This window comes from Dermacentor silvarum, chromosome 7 (assembly GCF_013339745.2).
Source record: "Dermacentor silvarum isolate Dsil-2018 chromosome 7, BIME_Dsil_1.4, whole genome shotgun sequence".
Taxonomy (NCBI): domain Eukaryota; kingdom Metazoa; phylum Arthropoda; class Arachnida; order Ixodida; family Ixodidae; genus Dermacentor; species Dermacentor silvarum.
In genome coordinates, this window is record NC_051160.1 from 183037829 (window position 1) to 183058608 (window position 20780).

The window sequence follows — 20780 nt, forward strand, 5'->3', positions numbered from 1 at the left end:
AGTGAGGCAAAGTCGATTGTTCATGATGCAGACACGACAAATGACTGTTGTTGTTCTTTGCGCTTAATTATTGGGAGCTGGAGGTTTGCTAGCACACAGCAGACATGAAAGACATCCGTCATGCATGGGATAAGCTCAGTTGGTACTTTGTTGTTCAAGACATTATATATTCTAATCCTCTGAATCATTCGTTCGACATGTATCCGCACTTGAGCGATATTGTAAGTGTCCCTAACCTCCTCTGGCGTAAACTGAGAGGCATGGAGAAATGGAGGCATAACAAGAACAGCATTCTGGTTTCCTAAAACTGTCTGGATGCCTGGAAATCCCTTATCGGCAAGAACTGTATCCCCAGGTTGAACAAGATCGAGGAAACCAGAATCAACTGTAATGTGGGCATCAGACAGTCTACCACCATAGGCTTTTGAACAAAAACAAATCATTCCTCCTGGTGTTACAGCCACTAAAAACTTCAGCGTATATGCGCCTTTGTAATTTGAGTACAAGACTCGTTCTTGTTGCACAGTTGGTGGCTGCTCTGTACGTATTTCTGTGCAGTCAATAATCATAGTGCAGCTAGGATAATGCATCTTAAAGCTGTCTGGCATTGTGGCCTGAATCACTCTTGGTGGGGGGCGAAAAATCCATTGTTTAGTGGCCACCGCGAGCGTTTTGAGAACACTCTTGAAATGCCTTGATGCCGACGTTTCGCTTACCGAGAAGAGAATAGCCAGTGATGAGTAGCTGATTCCAAGCTTTAACTTCAAAAGAAACAAAAGAAGCCTATTCTCAGCAGTGACGTCACATTTTCGTTCTGAAGGTGGAAGCATGCTCAGAAGCATTGCAAACACTTCTTTGCTGACACTGCACAGGTCTTGCAATGCATTTGCAGATTTAGCGATGCTGTCGTAGCCGGAGAAGTAGCTGGTTCTGTGGTCAGAGCCACTATGCCTGCTACTGACCTCTGGCTTGTGTTGCACACTGTTGTCGCATGTCTCAAGATGTGTCACTTGAGTTGATGTCCCTGACTCACTAATGAAGCACATGAACACCGAGAAATTCTTGCTTGACACGCTTCTTTCTTCAGTTTGTGTTTCCTGCGTGAAAATGCAGTAAGAAAGAATAAATACATCCATGTTGGGTTACAGTGGCAGCCTCATTTTTATCAGTCATAACACAAAACTTTATCGATGATAAACAAACATTTCAAACTAGCCGATCCAGAAAAATGCTGTCACATATTGTGCATCAAGTGCTGCACTGAAAAAATGAGAAGGGAATGAGCAATAAGAGTACAACACTGCTAACTTGCTGCCTATGCTACACAGGGAGGCGTAACTGAGCATGGTATAAGAGCGAAGAACATATTTAGCTGTACAATTTCAGGCATTCAACTTCAGTTTCCGAAATTTTCAGGAGCTTACCACAGATTTTACTGCAGTGCAAAGCTCAGCAGCGACAGTGGACAGTAGATCCAAGCCCTCTGTCGAGCTCCGCTCGTACAACAGGTCTGTACTAGTTGCTAGATCAACTGTGGTAAGGCTGCTGGTACCAATGGCTCCTGTCTCAGCTGTGTAGGGAGAAGCTGGTCCAGGGGAATCAGCTGATGCAGGAGTAGCCAGTGATGCAGATGACCCAGAGTGCCGCTGCTTCCACCTGCACATTTAACAGAAGCTTGGATGTCACTGCTTTTTGTAAACACACAAGGATTTTGTTTTGGGCACATCTACATGCATGCATTCACATTTACTTGTAGAGACAACTGCATCATGGCAAAGCTAAACGGGAAAAGATGTAACATATTGAAGAGTCCCAGCTTTTGATGCAAACAAGCCCAAGTAGCACATCAGAGAGAAGCTTACCTATTAAATCTAGCCAGCTGAGCAGTAGATGAAGTGGACCTCTTCTTGTACACGGTCGGGAATATTGTTGGTACATAACCTGGGTGGCTTTCAATTGTGCTTTTCTCGCCATTCACAAAATGTTTGGAACACACCCTCGAATCTCGATTAGGCTGCCAGCTAGAGGAGTCCTCAAAACTGAAATGAGTAAAACATGAGTAATTACCATCCATCTGATGCAACAGGTGTAGCAGTGTCAATCAATGAAAGGTTCATGATTAAACAGCTGGACAACACGCTGCACTTTAAAAATTATTTGTCTAAGTATTACTAACCTCACACACTTAATACACACTGTTTTCTCCCCTGCTTGAGCGCCGCAACAAATTTTCGTCATTTTTAATGTGCAGTAGATTATGCACTAATACAACATGAATGAATGAATGAATGAATGAATGAATGAATGAACCTTTATTTGAAGAAGTGACTTGGCAGTCGAGGTGGTAGGGTCCCTTATTCCAGGAATAAATAACATTAATGAACAACGCAATGTGGTCAGCGGACAGGAAACGCTCATGATAGCACAGGACCCTTGGCGTTTCTTGTCCGCCGGCGTCAACCACGACAACGCCGCGAAGATTATGTAACATCGAAATAAAATAAAACACGACCATAACGGAGGGCGGCTTCCGGTGAACATGAAGTTTCTCATTCCTTGCAATGAACACGGCTACGAGTAGTTTCATCGTCATTCTCAAAAAACAAATGCCACAAGTCGGGAGAGAACAGTGCGTCGCAAACTAGTTCCAAATATCGTATTGCATGTCATTTATTTCGTCAGAACGATTTCCGTAATTTTAAACCAAAAGTATGCAAGAATATTATCAACCTACAAACCGCGAAACATTGATCAAACAATAAACTGTGACATTACGCGACCGCCTCGTAAAAACTACCGGTTCACTGTTACCCGATTGCTGCTAACTGAAAAATGAACCTCGTCCTTGGCTGCTTTGGTAACGTGCAGCGATTTCTGTTTACAAATATGAATTCACTTACTTGACTCGTCGCACGGCGATAATCCATTTTTGCCTTCGTGACTTCTCCCAAGGCTTTGACGGAAAACTGTACAGCCTCACGCCTGGTGTTCCTTCGCGACTGTGGCAGTCTTTGAAAGAGCAGTACCTGCGCCCACTTTTCTTCTTCACAGGGGTGCGACCACACGGTTCGATGACGCCATCGGATCTTAAACTAGAGAAAACAGGCGCAGGTATTTCGGACGCGAAAGGCAAAAGCTCAAAAAGACCACGCTGTACCCGCGCTGAGCAATGGCAGCGAAGAAAGGCCCATGCGCGCGAACGCCTTCAAGCTTCTTGCTGGGGTCGCCAGATGGCGCACCCTGTTCTTCAAACTGCATTGCAGGGTGCCTATGCCTAGTGCCTACGACGGCCGTGATTCGTGGCAAAGGAGAAAACCGCTTCCAGTTGGTCTGAACAGTGAAGTGCACGTTTTTTTTTTTTTCCGGCGGGATCCATCCTCGACATTAGCTCTGTTTTTGGCTGGTTAAGCTCTGCACCACCAGATGGCTGGACCGCGCATGCCGATCAGGCCGCTCACGTACGTCTACGAAGCTCCTTCATCACAGCGGTATGGAGGGGCTTTGTTTACGCCTCTGGCTATCCGTCAAAACACCCAGCTCACCTGTGGTTACCGGAATACTGGACACGCTCGGCACTGCGACAGAACGCTCGCAACGCACGCTGCTGAATCGCTCTCGCTGGGGATCGACGGCCGGGCAGCTAGCGGAGAGGTTGGCGAGCCTTCGTGCGCTGGTCCGGTATTTTGTAGCGATGCCTTTCCGGTAATAATGCCTTTTCGCGCTTATCGCGCTTTGTCAGTGGTCAGAGTGACGGTCCGCTCGCGTTATCAACGGGATCAGCCGGCCGTGAGCGGTGGATGATAAGACTAGTACAGAATAAGTCATAATGCATCGCTACAAAATCATGGCCCTGGCTCCAAGACAACCGGAAATAGACGACAACGTACGTCACAACATGACGTAGAACCAGCGCAGGTGGAGCTTAGCCCCGATCACTCGGCGAGCGAGTTGAGGAGGAAATGCATGGCTAGGGAGGAGGGTAACTTGTAATGGTCCGTAACTCTCTAATATGAGGTGCTTCACTTAAATTGTGACGCGAATGTTTTACTGTAGCTGCACCCTACGCATCTACAAAAGGTATCCGAACCGTTTCAGGGACCCTTTAATTTCATCATACAGCCTATCTCTGCAGTCCTCGACTACACTTCTGTTCCCTTGGCATCCAATCCGTAACTCAGTATGCTGCCGGTTATCTGCACTACGGATTACATGGCGTGCCCAGCTCCCTTTTATGCTCTTAATGTCAACTAGGATATCAGCTCCTCTGGTCTGCTTTCTAAACCGTGCCTCTGTCTTCCTGTTTCTGTTGCCACCAGGATGGGAGTGGATATGACAAATGGAACTTAATGGAGCTAGGGCACACTAGCAGTGAGACTTCTTATGCTTTACCTATTGTTGCTGTACATAATAGCTGAAATTGCACCAACACGTTTTTCTCACCTTGTTATTTTCCCATAGCGGTGACAGCTAAATTTATACGCTTCAACAAATTTTACATGCAGTTTGTCTAAAAAAAAAAGACTATACTTGCACCTTAAGAGGAAGCTTTAGCTTGCCGTCTCCTATTCAAATACATGGGAAAGGAGAAATTGTTTTTCGAGGCAACCAGTGCACAGAATTTGATGGGGTTAGCTGCCTTTAAAAAAAAGTTTAAATCTAGTGACTGTTAGTTGTGAATTTTTGAGTTAGGTCGTCAATTTTTTAATAAAGATGGAAAAAATCGCAAATTCTCAGAAAACAGATCTATCGTGTTTACAAATCTGTAACTCAGCAATGAAAAGCGATACCGCAGTTCTGTAAATTGCACCTAATAGTAAATATAAAGCAGACAAAATGGATGTATTATACATGACTAAAATAAACCACTAATATGTGAGTAGAACTTTTGCAGAACCTTTGTAAGCTATGTAACAAATCACGTAAGATATAAATTGACATATAACGCTTATCCGCTCTGGATGCTCTAACACATGTAATATACAGTACTGTGAATTCTGTTCACGGTGCAGAGCTACCGAATTGTAAACTTAGTGCTTCTATTTTTTTTCATACCTACCAATTTTTGAAACTGTCATTTAAAACATTCAAGCCCTAAATCGTAATTTCGCTTGCAGCAGTCGTAAGACTTTCTCTCTCAAATGCAACAAATTTCATTAAACCAGCCCAGTGCTGATCTCAGAAAGGCATTTTTACCTTTTACAAGTATTTGAATAGGCGGCATCTGAGTTGGGGCCAAGCTAAAGCTCCTCTTAAAGATAATGTGTATGATGCCGTGAGTCCTTTGATGCATGTACCTTGAGAGATGTTGCTCCTGCTCTTAATTTGTTTTTCAGTTAAGTTTATTTGATGGGTTGAACTTCGCATAAGAAAATAAGTTCTGAAGAAACGATAATACCTGACAGGCAGAATTGTCCTGAGGTTGAAGGCCAAGTTTTCTTTTATGACAATTTTTTTTTCAGGCTGTACTAGTTATGTCAACCAAATGCGATAAATTCAATATTGGTGCCTTTGCTAACTTTATACAAAGCAAATTAGGCATTCGAAGTGTTTCATGAAATAGTTTTAAATGCTTATAATTGATGACATGCTTTGACACCACCATAACCTCATAAAATATCTTCGTGCATGCAAAAAGTCCTTGCTGCGCAAGTCGTGTGCTGGTCTGACGTGGAGAACAAACCTGGCAAAAGGTAGAGCATATGCTCTAACTGGTTGTAAGCAAGACCCACATAATTGTATTTGCTTGGCAATTATCTCAGTATATTCTTATATTTGCCTGCAGGAACACTAATTATCTCAGCTGCTAAAGATGACTGCACATCACTGGACACTGTGAGCAGAAAAAAAAATCTTTAATTGTGCAGTACTGCTTTATTGAAGTCATGCGACAGTGTGTTGCATGAGTAGCACCAAACTGGCAGGGACGCTAGCTGATTTCAAGACGCTAGAGTGATTTCAACAAAATTGTGTGGTCCTAAATGTCTAAGTGAAATGCACTATGCTTATAAGCTACAAAATATTTCCAGGCTGATCAGGCTAGCTACGCTGGTCATTGGCTGATGCAATAAGGCTCACTGAAACATGTCTTTTAAATTCACTGTGTGTCTCTATAGAATGTCATTAGTTTGCCAGCAGCCTAATGATCACATTTCAGAATGCCTTAACAACTCTGAGAAGTGCGCTTGCAGTTTTTCTGCATTACGCAGACCGGACAAGTTGGCCATTAAAAATTTCATTGATACATAACTGAAAATTAGATAACGAGGAAGATCAATTGAAATCACAGGATGGCAAACTTAACTGAGCTTCATACATCAAGGGTTTCAACTGTGCTTTGGTTAAAATAGCTAAACTTCTGTTAAGCACCGTATATTTATTTATTTCTTGCTAAAAGCATCTAAATGATAAGATGCTAAACAGTTCTTGCTCGTAAGGTCCATAGCGAAAATGTCAGTAATAAAATTACCAGCTGGATTACGTGATTGCTTAGTGGATATGTCTATAAGACGATGTCAGAAGGTGTAGGCAGGGCTGCTTTTAAGTAGAGATGCCGAATAGTTATGACAAAGGGGTTTGTTACCAGCCACTGTGTTGGTCAGGGATTAAGAACAAAGTGCAAGTCAGCTTATTGATGCTTTGCATAAAGAGAACGGAGAAACAGAAAACAAAGTAATGACAACTTGATTTGGGTGAGTTGGTTCATCTTGAATCTAACTTGAAGCAGCGCGAACATGACGAGGACAAGAATCGAAAACAAGCACTACCGGACGAGCGCTGTACGGCCAACTGGAAATTTTATTGAAGAAACAACCAGCTCTATAACATGTCAAAAAAAAGGTTGAAAGGCATGCGTGCTGCCTACAAGTAGAGGTGCTTATCTAGAAAATGGATCTTAAGTTTTGTTAGACTGAGTGATGCTGCACACACACATTTATCTTTGGTGATGTAGTAAACTTAAACTTTTTCTTTCTTTTTTGCTCTTTGCATGTTTCAGAAACCTAGCGTCACCGAACAATGGGGTACATGGGCATTTATTGCAATGCGCAGCTAAATGGATACCAGTTTTGACATTGTTTTTATGCTGCCTAGCTCCATCATTGAAGCATTGCCCAGTTTGTTCTATGTACACTTGTCCGCATTTTAACGGTATCTTGTTAGCGACGTGAGAGATGCACTTGGTGAATTTTTATTGTGATTGGGGTGCATTGCTGGCGTTTCCAATTTTTCATGGCATCGCATAGCTTGAAGAGTTTGCAGGGAGCGGAAAACACTAGTCTAATTTGGTGCCTGTTGGTCACTTTCTTAAGATTATGGGATAACTTGGGAACATATGGTATTGCGTGAAAAGGACCCTTTTCCTTTTCCGGCATTTCAGTTTTATTCCCGAGAGCTTTATTTTTTGCAGGAGTGTTTCACACACAGCTTTGATGTCGAAATATGGGTAGCCGGCTGTTTTAAGGCGTTCTATCTGCTGTAAGAGGCTATTTTCTATTTGGTTGCAACAGGACTTGTTCATTGCAGCTTGAATACATGATATGGATATTCCCCTTTTCACGAGTTTTGAATGGGCACTGTCATAGGGGAGCAAGCCTTTCTCTGACGTGGGTTGATAAGTGCAGCAAGCATGTTTATTTGATGCAAATGACATGAATATCCAAGAACTGAATGCTATATTATGTGGCCTTTTCAAAGGTGAACTGCGAGATAAAAATATATAGCTATAGTCATACTTTATTGATTTTTTATTTTATGTTATAAATACTGCAATCACCATGTGGTGATTTTAGCAGGGTGGCACAAATATAATGAATACATTGGTATGTACAGAAAATGCACAGGTTAATAAAAAGCAATATATATATATATATATATATATATATATATATATATATATATACTTTTATCTAGCATTAAGAAACGTATTTGCACCATTTTAGTTGACTCCCCAGTTACTCACATTTACCGCTACGTCGACGACTACTTGCTTCTAAAGCTATTGATTTGAAGAAGAAGTGAAAAATATTCTGAGAATTTTTAGTGCATACGGTGAGGGACTAGAGTTCACCTTCGAAAAGCCCGCATAATGTAGCATTCAGCTCTTGGATATTCATATTTAATTTGCATCAAATCAACACGTTTGCTGGGCTTATCAACCCAGGTAAAGAAAGGCTTGCTTCCCTATGACAGTGCCCATTCAAAACTCGTGAAAAGGCGAATAGCCATCTCATGTATTCAAGCCGCAATGAACAAGTCCTGTGAGCACCGAATGAAAAATTGCCTCTTACAGCAGATAGAGCGCCTTAAAACAGCCGGCTACCCATATTTTGTCATCAGAGCTGTGTGTGAAACACTCCTGCAAAAAATAAAGCGCTCGAGAATAAAATCGAAATACAGGAAAAATAAGAGATACCTTTTCACGTAATAGCATATGTTCCCATGTTATCCCATAATCTTAAGAAAGTGACGAACAGGCACCAAATCAAGCTAGTGTTTTCCGCTCCCTGCAAACTCTTGAAGCTATGTGATGCTATGAAAAATTGGAAACACGAGCAGTGCACCTCTCATGTCGTTTAGAAGATACCGTTAAAATGCGGACGAGTGTACGTAGGACAAACCGGGCAATGTTTTCATTATAAAGCTAGGCAGCATAAAGACAATGTAAAAAACAGGAACGGTATTCATTTAACTAAGCATTGCAATAAACGCACATATACCCCATTATTCGGTGACACTAGGTTTCCGAAGCATGCAAAGAGCAAAAAAGGAGATTGTAGAAGGTTACTACATCACCAAAACAGGAGTTATATGTGTAAGGGCACCGTCACTCAGTGTAACAAAACTTTAGATAAATTTTCTAGATAAGCACGTCTACTTGTATGCAGTCGGATTGCCTTTCAACCTTTTTCTTTTCTTTTTTTTTCGTGTTTTTTGACATGTTATAGAGCTGGTTGTTCCTTCAATAAAATTTCCAGTTGGCAGTACAGCACTCGTCCTGTTGTGTTTATTTTCAATTCGTGTCCTCGTCTTCTTCACGCTGCTTCAAGTTATACTCAAAGTAATGCTTTCAACTAACATTTTTGTGTAACGTGCTTTTAAAGGAACCATTGATTCATTAAAGGAACCATTGAGCGATTGATTGAGCTGAAAATGAGCATGTTTATTTGTTTACATGCTAAATTGTACTTTTGGTTCACATGTCGTAAACAAAAACACTGTCCAGCGCTATTGCTGTAATATAATCATGTAGTCTGTCTCTCCTATGTTTAGGATGTGGCATTATTAAATGCTTTATGGTTTCCATATAAGAATTTCTTGGAAGTAAGCACTATCTGTGGATGTGTTCTTTCTATCCTTGTCTTCACGTGAACTTGAAATATTAAAGTGAATCATGCAGAGAAGCCGTACTTGTCATGTCACATGCACTTTTCCTGACTTTCAAACTGCAAAAAATCATTTTGCAGGTAGAAAAGAAGCAGACGGCTCGAGTGATAAATGAAGAAATGGCTTCATCTATGATGGCTCGCCCTTGCACATTGGAAGCAAGCTACACAAAGGCATCACTAGCCTCATCTGTGCCCTGAAACATGGTTTTGGATGCAAGTGTTCTTCAACGGGGCATGACCAGAAGATTCGTCACCACACACAAGGCTTAGTTCAAGATATAAATTTGTACAGGAGGCTAAAATAAATGACCCTGCATGCAGTCAATGTTTCTGTATTTGTGGTACATGTGACTATTTCAGGCAAGACACTCACTTGTGATTGTAGTTTTCTCCCAAAGTTGTGCCCTGCATTTGTAAACACCTATAATAAGCACACCATACATAACATTCCTGTGTGTTGGCCTGACAGTAGACTTAGGAAACATACAATGAAGTACATATGCACCTGCTACAGCACACCATATTTCAACACCCTCATAGCAAAGGCAATTATAATGGTCATCACACCCTTACACCCCATAGGTCAAAGGGTAATATATTGTTCAATACACCCTCAAGGGATAGGGTGTTATTGCAAATTAGAAGAACCATCATAAGGGCGTAATTCCCTATAAAAACCTGCGTTTTCAAGGATGCTAGGGGGTTAGTTATAGACACTCAAAAAAAACCCTTAGGGGTGTAAATTGTTTTACAGTGCAGTGGGTGAGTCATACGCAGAAAATTTTGAATTAATGAACCTTACTGCTTTCCTCTGTACCTTAATTTTCGAGACGGGTAATACTGTGTTTAGTAAATGGGTCCAAAACAACGCATGCATATTCAAGTATCGTTCTAATTATTGATGTGTACGCAAGTAATTTCACACTCAGGGGTGAATTTTTAAGCTTATGCAATAAAGAATATAATTTACGGAACGCAGAAGAGCAAATGAAGTGAAGTGAAAGTCTTTATTTCTTCTGTAGCTTTACAGAAACGGCGACAGGAGCAATATGCATCGAGGCCTGGCAGAGGCTCCTGCTCCGTTGAAACTGTTTGCCACAGTGAAAACTTACATGTAGCAACGTCGTTTTAAGATATTGTAACGAAGACAGCATTGCCAGCTAACAGATTAGGAGATGAATAAACACTACAAATGAAATTATTCGCTGCTTTGTGAAATGTGAGAAATTGTTACTATATTACATACACTCAATATATCATAAGAAGCCAACAAACAATAGCACCAAGGACAACATACGGGAAATTACTTGTACTTATTACTTCAATTAAAGGAATGATAAATAAATGAAAATGAAAACGGATGAAAAAACAACTGTCCGCAGGTGGGGAACGGACCCACGTCTTCGCATTACGCTTGCGATGCTCTCACCATTGAGCTACCGCGCAACCGTTTTCCCATCCACTTTCCGGGGTATTATGTTTTACAACTAGAACTAACCCTGGGAGTTATAGCCCCTGGGAGTGTTAGCCCTGGGAGTGTTAGCACAAACCATAGGGTGGATGTGGAACATCCGCCCTATGGTTTGTGAGTGGTGGCGCTGGCTAACACTCCCAGGGTTTGTTCTAGTTGTAAAACATAAATACCTCAGAAAGTGAATGGGAAAACAGTTCCGCGGTAGCTCAATGGTGAGAGCATCGCACGCGTAATGCGAAGACGTGGGTTCGTGCCCCACCTACGGACAGTTGTTTTTCATCCGTTTTCATTTTCATTAATTTATCATTTCTTTAATTCAATTAATAAGTGCAAGTAATTTCCCCTATGTTGTCCTTGGTTTATTGTATGTTGGCTTCTTAGATTCTTAGAGGTTCTGTTTTGTTGATTACGTTTGCGTTTAAGTAGCTTATACGCAAGTACTTATCAAGGGCATCATGTCTCGGGGTGCTGGGAGTGTTGGTTCACGTTCCTGACGCGTACAGTATTTGTCTCACTAAGCGTACTTTCTTACCCTGCAGTTTCTCGGCTGTCGAACGTTCCCACAGAAGCTTCCTCTAGCGTCACTTGCGAGTAGTCATTTTGAATAGACATGCCTGATCCTTTAAGCTCGCTGCAGTTTTCGAATGTCAGCTTCTTTTCGTTCAAATTTTGCGGATAGATGATGACCGGACGTTTGAGGCCTCGTCGCCCAAGCCTGTGAATGCGGCCTATAGATTTGCATTGTACATTCAGCCTATGCCTCATTCTTTCTGTAAGAACTTCTTGCTTGAGAATCGCTTCTCTTTCCTCGGGGCCTTCAGATATATACCATGAATAGTTATGTTTGATCACCAATTTCTGTCCTCCAGATCAGCAAGCTTCTTTGTCTGGGAGCCAATAACGTGTTCTATGAAATTTAGGGTAGTTTGAACTAGAGCACTGCACAGGCTCGGGCTTACCCGAAAGCCCGGGCCCGGCCCGGCCTGTGGGGCTGGTCGGGCCGGGTAAGGCAGTTTTTTCACGGGCCCGGGCCGGGCTCGGACTTTCTGGTGGTGTGCATGTAATGTGCAGCGAGTTATCCTCGCGCGTCTCGACTCGGAAAAACCTGTTGCCCCGGCGCAGCTTGAAGCTAGCAGTGCTACTCCTGTGTACTTCCCTTTTCTTCTTCCGTCGTATTTTTCGTTGTTTGAACAGAATCTAAAAGTCCAGAAAGACCGAAGTCGCCCCAAATCAAAGGTTGCCGCTGTATTCCTTACCTAAACCAATCTAATTAATGCTTTCAGCGCGGTGTAGGCGCGTTGGCGACTAGCTGATTCTTCAAAGGCGAATTGGGAAAACGATTACTGATAAGATAAGATAATTCGTCACGCAGCTGAAGTATGGCACTGCGTCCATCCTTGGATTACACGCATGTTCTCAACCGGCCGCCTAGCAGCAGCGCATTACGCTGCACCATGGAGGAACGAGAAGCTTTCTTTCTGCATTTACTCCATCCATGCGCTGCGCTCACGACCGGTCGTGGCGTGGAGATCAGTGGTCGTGGCTGCGCTTCGGCTAGAGTGTACTAGAATACGGTTGAGTGGGACGAGCAGCTGGGGCGGCGCATGCTTTGCAGTGGGGTGCCCGACGTCGAAAAATACTGTGGCGGCGTGGCGATAGAAGTGGATTGGGCCGCATCAAAGTCGCGCCGTTGGAAAGTGCTGGCGATACTGCTCGGTAGGGTCATTCGTACTACTTCGCGCGCTGGTATTTGCGTTGAGACCTCTCAAATGGTGCTCATAATTGAATATGACCTGTATATATGTCTTAAGAATAAATTCCTTTAATTATATTTTTTATTAAATTTTTTAATGCCCCTCGGCGGTCTTTTTCGGTCCCGGGCCGGGTTCGGGCCGCTTTTGAGCCGGGTTCGGGCCGGGCTCAGGCCTAAGGTAAAGGGGTGGCGGGCCGGGCCGGGCGGGTAACGTAGGTTATTTCCGGGCCCGGGCCGGGCCCGGGTATCGCCATAAAATTTTGCTCGGGCTCGGGCGGGTAGCCCGACGTAAAATGCAGCGTTCTAGAATGATCCTCATGATATTGAGCCGGAGAAGGCTCAGACAGCCTTTATTCAATTGGAATTAAAGGTTACTTATCAATGTCTCATCGTTACATAATTAGACTTTCATTTCTGAATTATGTTTGGGGGTTAGTTTGACCCTCAAGCAACTGCTGAAACATTTCTTTCTGCGTGGGACGTGGATTTGTTTCAATGTTTCAGCATAGAAGCAACCCGCAGACAAGAAGACATTCATAGAAAAGGTCAAGGCACTTCCGTGGGCACGGCAGAACAATAATGCAACGACAATCGCTTCGTAATGAACTACTGTGAAAACTGACATGTAGTAGGCAGAACAGAATCCTGGTTATGGCCAAGGCGCGTCCGCCGTGCCCACAGAAGACGAATCGATGGGGTGCTCCTTTTATAGCGGCGTTCCCAGATGACGTCACGCCGCGATTTCCAAGTGTTGTCGCTAGCAGAGCCAGGTCGTCAGGGAGTAACCAAGGTGGAATCTCGCCGGCTGCGTAATCCGAACGAACTTGATACACGCCGACGATACCATTCTTTTCGCAGCATGTGTAGCCGTTCGTTGCTGTAGACGCGCCGAACTGTAAAATTCCCTGCAGTACTCAGAAAGAGTCCTGGTCCGCGGGATGGCCAAGCAGCGTCCGCCGTGCCCACCAACGTGACCGCCGAGTCCACGAATGCAAGCAACTGTAAGCTACGTAGCGTAAAACAATCGCACCAATTACGATTTAAAGTTGTAGCACGAAAGCGTTTTATGCTGGGTTTCACGATTGATTTCTTGCAACGGATGTAACAGTGACACTAACTAGAGCCGACAGCGAGGGCTTCGGTATTCACAGCACAGCAGAGGCTCCAACGCAGTGTAGCCATAGAATAAAGAACGAAGTGTAGCCTCGTGCATAGAGTTTCATACAATAATTACACAATAAATCATACAAAATAGGCGAAAGCTTGCACTAGGCCCCGCAAAGCTCAAGACACAGCGAAGCTGGCCGATTGATGGCGTGTCTCGCACCTGGCTCAGCGTGCCGCCGAGAGAAGAGAGGTGGGGGTCGGGAAGGCAGGGAGCTGGCGAAAAGAAGACCGCGTGCGCATGCGCCGAGCCGCCCTCCTGGTTTCCATGGCTACAGCGCGGCAGTTTTTTGATACGAACCACACATTACGGCTGGCTTAAACAGCTTCGCTGTTAATCAAAAGCATTACTAATATTGTCTGATGGCCAGATTCGAACACAGGACCTCTAGTAGAGAAGCCCGACATTGAAACCATTACGCCATGGACGCATGCGCGACACAGTGAATTTATCGCGGGCAAGCCAGCGCATTGAGACGCATGGCGCGTTTCGATTTGGCCACCTCGACAAGCTGAACCGTTGTAATTAGTAGCGACTGTGCATGTTCGCAGTGTCTTCCGCACTTGGGAAAGTACAGAATCCTCTGAAATGTACGGAATGAAGGCATATAAAGCGCAACAGACAGATACACAAGAACCTCTAAATCCACAAGCAAAGATCAGACAAATTCATGTACTTCTGTGCCCTCGTGTAAGCATTTAGCGTCGGATTAGCCAGTGGCACCTCGTTGCTTACAGATTGTGGCTTCAACGTGCATCAGCAGTGCACCGCCTACTGCTTCGCTTGCGATGGCACCACCTAAGACAACTGCTACACTAAAAGGCGCAGGAAGGCAACGACGTCGCCGGGAGAATCTCCTGCGACGTCAGCGTGAAGCAGAATGCCTTCGCGCGGTGCGAACTCTGCCACTCCATGGCATTCCTGTAGCTGAGCGCGTCACTGCTCGACTGGCTGCCGAGCCAGTCGAGCCCCCATACAAAAATACTTCCGTAGTTTCTTTAGAACTCTTACCAACTTTCTATCAACTTTAGCAACATCCTATGTACTTTTACTTCCTATTAACACATGTTACAAGTTGGTAGGATCTCTTTTTACATCGGTTTGAAGAAAGTTTGTTTAATGAAAGTTTAAAGAAAGTTGGTAGGCTGTTTCAACTTTTGTTTGTAGGAGGTTTGTTCAAAGAATGTTTGAAGAAAGTTGTTAGGCTCTGTTTTTACTTTGAAGAAAGTTTGTTTAAAGGAAGTTGAAAGAATGTTGGTAGGCTCTCTGTTAACTTTCGTTTGTAGGAAGTTTGTTCAAATAAATTTTTTAAAAAGTAGGTAGGCTCTGTTTTTATTTTCGTTTGAAGAAAGCTTGCTTAAAGCAGCATTAAAGAAACTTGATAGGCTCCGTTCTTGTTTTTGCTTGAAGCAAGTTCATTTGAAGAAAGTTTAAAGAAAGTTGGTAGACTCTGTCTTTACTTTTGTGTAAATAAAATTATAACAATTGCATTTGTTTCATTCATTTGCTCATTTAACACTGCAATAAAGAAGCATAACATCAATTGTATTACAATCGTTGTATTACCGATAGCATGCAATATCGGTAATACAATAATTAGTACGAATAACCTGAGTGCCATACTGATAATTGCTTCCTGCATGCAGTTTAGGAGAAAGCGATGAGACAGAATAATTTTTGCTATGACGCGTGCATATATAATCAGCAGTAGCTAAGGTAAAATATATTGGCCTGCCCCAGTGACATTGTATATTACGTTTTTTTCTACGTAAAAAAATATTGTCACACATTGGTACTCGAACCCGGGACTTCTGCGTGAGGCAGAGACGTTACCTCTGCTGTAAGGGCGGAAAAAAGAAAGATCAGGACAGGAAGGAGCGTCACTTGCAACTAGTTTATTGAAAGCAGACAAGGGTCATATTTATAGGAGAAGGTGGCCTTATGCGCACGTACATTTGCACACATAACTCAGTTTGCATCATTAACCAATCATATAGTGCATAAACTGGCGTTCAGTGCTGCGTAAAGCCACAGACGTATTGCTGACACAGATGTCACGTTTCATATGAATGAAATACGCTTCCATTAATTCCCGTGCCAGGGAATCTTTGCTTTTGCCAAGAATGCGGATATTGGAAAAGTCTGCCTCACTTGTGCAGGACTCACAGTGCATAGGTAAATGTGAACTAATCTTATTCTTGATAGACAGCTCGTGTTCCGTTGCCATTGATGCAACGGCCTATCTGGCCGATATAATCCCTGCCGCAATCAAGTGGAATTTCGTACACCACACCGACCGCGCAAGCCACATACGGCCTTGTATGGCTTTTACCACAGCGGGTCAACTTCTGCGGGTCTGCGATGCGCGGACACAAGCCAGCAAGCTTCCGTGGAGCCTAAAAAATCAATAGGTACCTACTGGCCACTTTTTTTTAGATTGTGGGCGACTTTATGCATGTATGGAACAACCTGAGGCTTTTTTTCCACTAGCGGCTTGGCTTCCCGCTTACCCTTCAATTTTTGAAGGAGGTTTTCCGCAACTTCGATCATGATAGAACAAGGGTATCCGGCTGATCGCAGCCGTGAAACCTGACAGTTAAAGCTTTCCTGCATTTAGTGAGAGCAAGACCTCACTAGTTTATATAAACTAGTTGCAAGTGGCGCTCTTTCCTGTCCTGATCATTTTTTTCCGTCCTTGGTTGCGTCTAAACACTACGGAGTATTACTTCTATAGTTAGAGATGTCCAAAGCGTGGCGAAAATGACTTTACCGGTCTTCAAACGCCCTCAGCATGGCGAAAGCATGCCTTAGGTATTGTGACAAAGCGATGAAGAAGAAGTTTTGAGAGGACTTGAAGAAGACGAAGCTCGGGACTTCGCGTGCTTACTATGATCTTGTCAGCCGCTGCCAGTCTTGTAAATACACTGTAAATACATTTCTTACTTCTTTTCCCCGTAACATTTTTAGTGGAGGGGCGGGCTCAAGCGCAAGACGGATTTACGCAGCGGGCGCTCCTTGGCTGCATCCACCATGCCAGCTCAAGGCGAGGATGCTTCGGGCTCGTCGGCCCCCACGCCAACCGTCATTCTGGCACAACCGCGCGACCCCGGCACCTTCTCCGGCACTGACAACACGGATGTTGAAGACTGGCTTCAACTTTATGAGCGGGTGAGCAAGAGCAACCATTGGAATCAGATCGCCATGCTGGCTAATTTGATATTCTATCTCGCGGGAACGGCACGCGTCTGGTTTCAGACCCACGAAGAGGAACTTACCACCTGGGACATTTGTAAACAGAAGCTCACGGATTTGTTTGGCAAGCCTGTTGGACGTCAGCGCGCCGCTCAAAAAGACCTCGCTTCGCGTGTCCAGACGTGCACTGAGTCCTACCTCACATACATCCAGGACGTGCTCGCTCGGTGCCGCAAAGTGGATCCGAGAATGTCCGAAGCTGATAAAGTCGCAGATGTCATTAAGGGCATAGCAGATGACGCCTTTCACCTCCTCGTGTTTAAGAATTCTACTGTACAAGCCATCATTACCAAATGCAGGCGGTTTGAAGAATCCAAGAGCCGCCGCATTGACCACCCGTTTCCCCGCCTCCCCAACACGGCTGCTACGTCCACCTGCGAAGACCTCCACAGTCTGCCCACGCACAATCGCTCTGATGACATCGTCCACATCATCCGGTGTGAAATCGAGGCCGCATCTCCTATCCAAACCCCAACCCTTGGCTCCGACAATTGCCGTCCACCGTCTCCCTGATCCAGACAGTCGTACGCTAGGAATTGGCGAACGTTGGCTTGACCAATGTCTGCTCCATTAATCGGCCTGACTACACTTCGTCCACCTCTGCCATGCGCCTTCGCAACATGAATGCCCCTCCGCGGTATCGTAACCCGGCTGAATGGCGCACTCCCGACGACAGGCCAATATGCTTCACTTGTGGCCGTATCGGTCATATTTCACGTCACTGCCGCTCTTCGTGGAATTCGACCCCTTGGCCCTATCTGCCATCCGACCGCCCGCCTCATGCTGCTTCTCGCTTCCCACCGCGCATGCAACCAGTAACTCCTGGCGACACTTCTCGGCCCGGCCGCTCTAGCCGCTCTCCTTCGACACATCGCCACTCCTCCCGCGCGCCCCCATCGCGTCGGTCACCGTCGCCCAGCTCCTTCCGGCGGACGCTTTCGGAAAAATAACGGGTGCAGCACCTAGAGGTGATGCTGCTATACCGACACGACGCCAAAATCCTCTTCTGACCCTGCCCACACATCGGAAACTCATCAAAGTGAACGTGAATGGTGTACCTGTTACGGCTCTGATTGACACTGGCGCACGTATCTGTCATAGGTGCTCCGCTTCGCCATCGTCTCAAGAAAGTCCTCACTCCTGCCCCGTCGCCTGTGCTCCGAGTCGCCGACGGGGGAACGCCGGCCGTTATTTGCATGTGTCCAGCTCGTGTGAGTGTCGCCGATCATCATACTTCTGTTTTATTCTATGTCCTAGAACACTGCCCTCACGACCTAATCCGGGGACTTGACTTTCTCTCAGCCCATTCCGCCTTGATAGACTGTTCTGCTGGTGTTGTGTAACTCGCTCTACCTGTTGCTATCGATCCCCCCGATAGTGCTCCGATCCGGCTATGTTCCACAGAGCATATTCGCCTCCCTCACCTTGCCGTTACCTACACAGGTGTTTCACCCGTTCCGCCCATTCCAGACGGTGACTATATCGTATCTCCTAATCCGGATGTCCTGCTCTCTCATAACGTCGCATTTCCTCACACCGTCATTACCATTACGGACAACACGTCCTGTCTTCCGCTAGTAAACTTTGGACTTAGTGCACAAGTTCTCCCGCGCGGCATATCACTTGCGCAAATCACGCCGGCCCGAGACTACCAGATTTCGAGTTTAACTGCTGACGACTCCTCGAGTGCTTGTTGTGCCTCCTGCCCCTTCAGACTTGAATGCGCTAATGAAAATGATCGCGCCCGACCTTCCGCCCCAGTGTGCCAATGAACTACGTTGCCTCCTTGCCTCGTACTGGGACTTATTCGACCTTGGAGACCGTCCTCTCGGACAAACATCTGTTGTCAAACATCGCATTAACACCGGGGATGCGAGCCCAATCCATCGGCGACCCTACCGCGTCCTCTCCTACCGAGCGAGACATCATCCAACACGAAGTTGATAAGATGCTTTCTCGTAACATCATTGAACCTTCTTGCAGCCCATGGGCATCCCCTGTTGTCCTAGTTAAGAAAAAGGACAATAGTTGGCGATCTTGCGTAGATTATCGGCACCCAAACAAGGTAACCAACAAGGACGTCTATCGGCTACCACGCATTGACGATGCCCTGTATTGCCTCTGTTACTTGGACGATGTGATCGTTTTTTCTCCGACTTTTGCGACGCACCTCGAACGCCTATCGACGGTCCTATCTGTTTTTCGTCGGGCGGGGCTACAACTCAATTCGTCCAAATGCCACTTCGGTCGTTGTGAAATTTCTGTGCTCGGATATCTCGTCGATTCTTCTGGTGTCCGTCCTGATCAAGATAAAATCCGGGCAGTGAAAGACTTTCCCGTGCCAACGTGCGCCAAGGACGTTCGCAGCTTCTTGGGCCTCTGCTCCTACTTTCGTTGGTTTGTCCACAATTTTGCGGACGTTGCACGCCCTCTTACTCAGCTCCTCAAGAAAGACGCTGACTTCATTTGGGGCCGTGAGCAAGCTCGTGCTTTCACTGAGCGGATCCGTCTGCTTACTTCCCCTCCCATTCTCGCTCACTTTGACGCGTCAGCTCCAACAGAAGTCCGTACCGATGCCAGCGGTCATGGTATTGGAGCTATCCTGGCCCAGAAGCAACAAGGACAAGACCGTGTTATTGCTTACGCCAGCCGCCTTCTTTCCCCTGCTGAGCGCAAATATTCCATCACTGAGCGCGAGTGTCTGGCTCTTGTTTGGGCAGTGGGAAAATTCCGCCCCTATTTGTACGGCCGGCAATTCACAGTCATCACTGACCACAACGCTCTGTGTTGGCTTTCATCTCTGAAAGATCCTTCTGGGCGCCTTGGCCGATGGGCTCTGCGCCTTCAAGAATACAACTACTCAGTTGTATACAAGACAGGCCGGTTACACCAAGATGCTGACTGCTTGTCGCGCCATCCTGTCGACCCACCTGACGTTTCTATGGCCGGCATTCCTGTCACCGTTCTCTCTTTGAGTGCTTTTGACGATATCGGAGCGGAACAACGCCGGGGCGACTTCTTAAAAGACCTTATTCAACTGCTGACTTCAACGACGCCCGACCCTTCCCTTCGAATGTTTGAACTCCACGATGGCATCTTGTACCGCTGTAACATGCGCCCTGACGGCCCTGACCGACTCTTAGTTGTCCCTTCGCATCTGCACCGGACTGTTCTCACCCAGCTTCATGATGTGCCGACTGCCGGTCACCTTGACGTGTCACAGACTTACGACCGCGTTCGTCGGCGCTTTTTTTGGCCTGGTCTTTACCGTGACGTCTGCCGTTATATCGCTGCGTGTGACCTTTGTCAACGACGAAAAAAGCCGACCACACTCCCTGCTGGACGCCTTCAACCACTTGATGTGCCATCAGAACCATTCTTTCGTGTAGGCGTTGATCTTTTAGGCCCCTTTCCTACGTCTGTTTCGGGAAATAAGTGGATTGCTGTAGCAACAGATTACGCCACCCGATACGCAATCACACGGGCTCTTCCGACAAGCTGTGCAACCGATGTCGCCGATTTCCTACTAGAAAACGTCATCCTTCACCACGGTGCCCCTCGACAGCTTCTCACCGACCGAGGCCGCTACTTTCTTTCTAAAGTTGTTTATGACATTCTACACTCGTGCGCGACTAAACACGAACTTGCTACTGCTTACCATCCACAAACGAATGGTCTAACCGAGCGTCTCAACCGGACCCTCACTGAGATGCTATCCATGTATGTCTCCGCTGACCATCGCGACTGGGACGT

At 45.5% G+C, this 20780-nt stretch overlaps 1 protein-coding gene across 1 annotated transcript; it reads right to left on the reverse strand.

Moving 5' to 3' along the window:
• On the reverse strand, positions 1-2980 carry LOC119458753 (uncharacterized). The gene is made up of 4 exons (XM_049671418.1): positions 2901-2980; positions 1863-2039; positions 1425-1656; positions 1-1097 (listed from the first exon to the last, which is right to left on the reverse strand). The coding sequence occupies exon 4, from the start codon at positions 1044-1046 to the stop codon at positions 21-23; it is 1026 nt and encodes a 341-aa protein (XP_049527375.1). The 5' UTR covers positions 1047-1097; positions 1425-1656; positions 1863-2039; positions 2901-2980; the 3' UTR covers positions 1-20.
• Positions 2981-20780: the final 17800 nt, after the last annotated feature.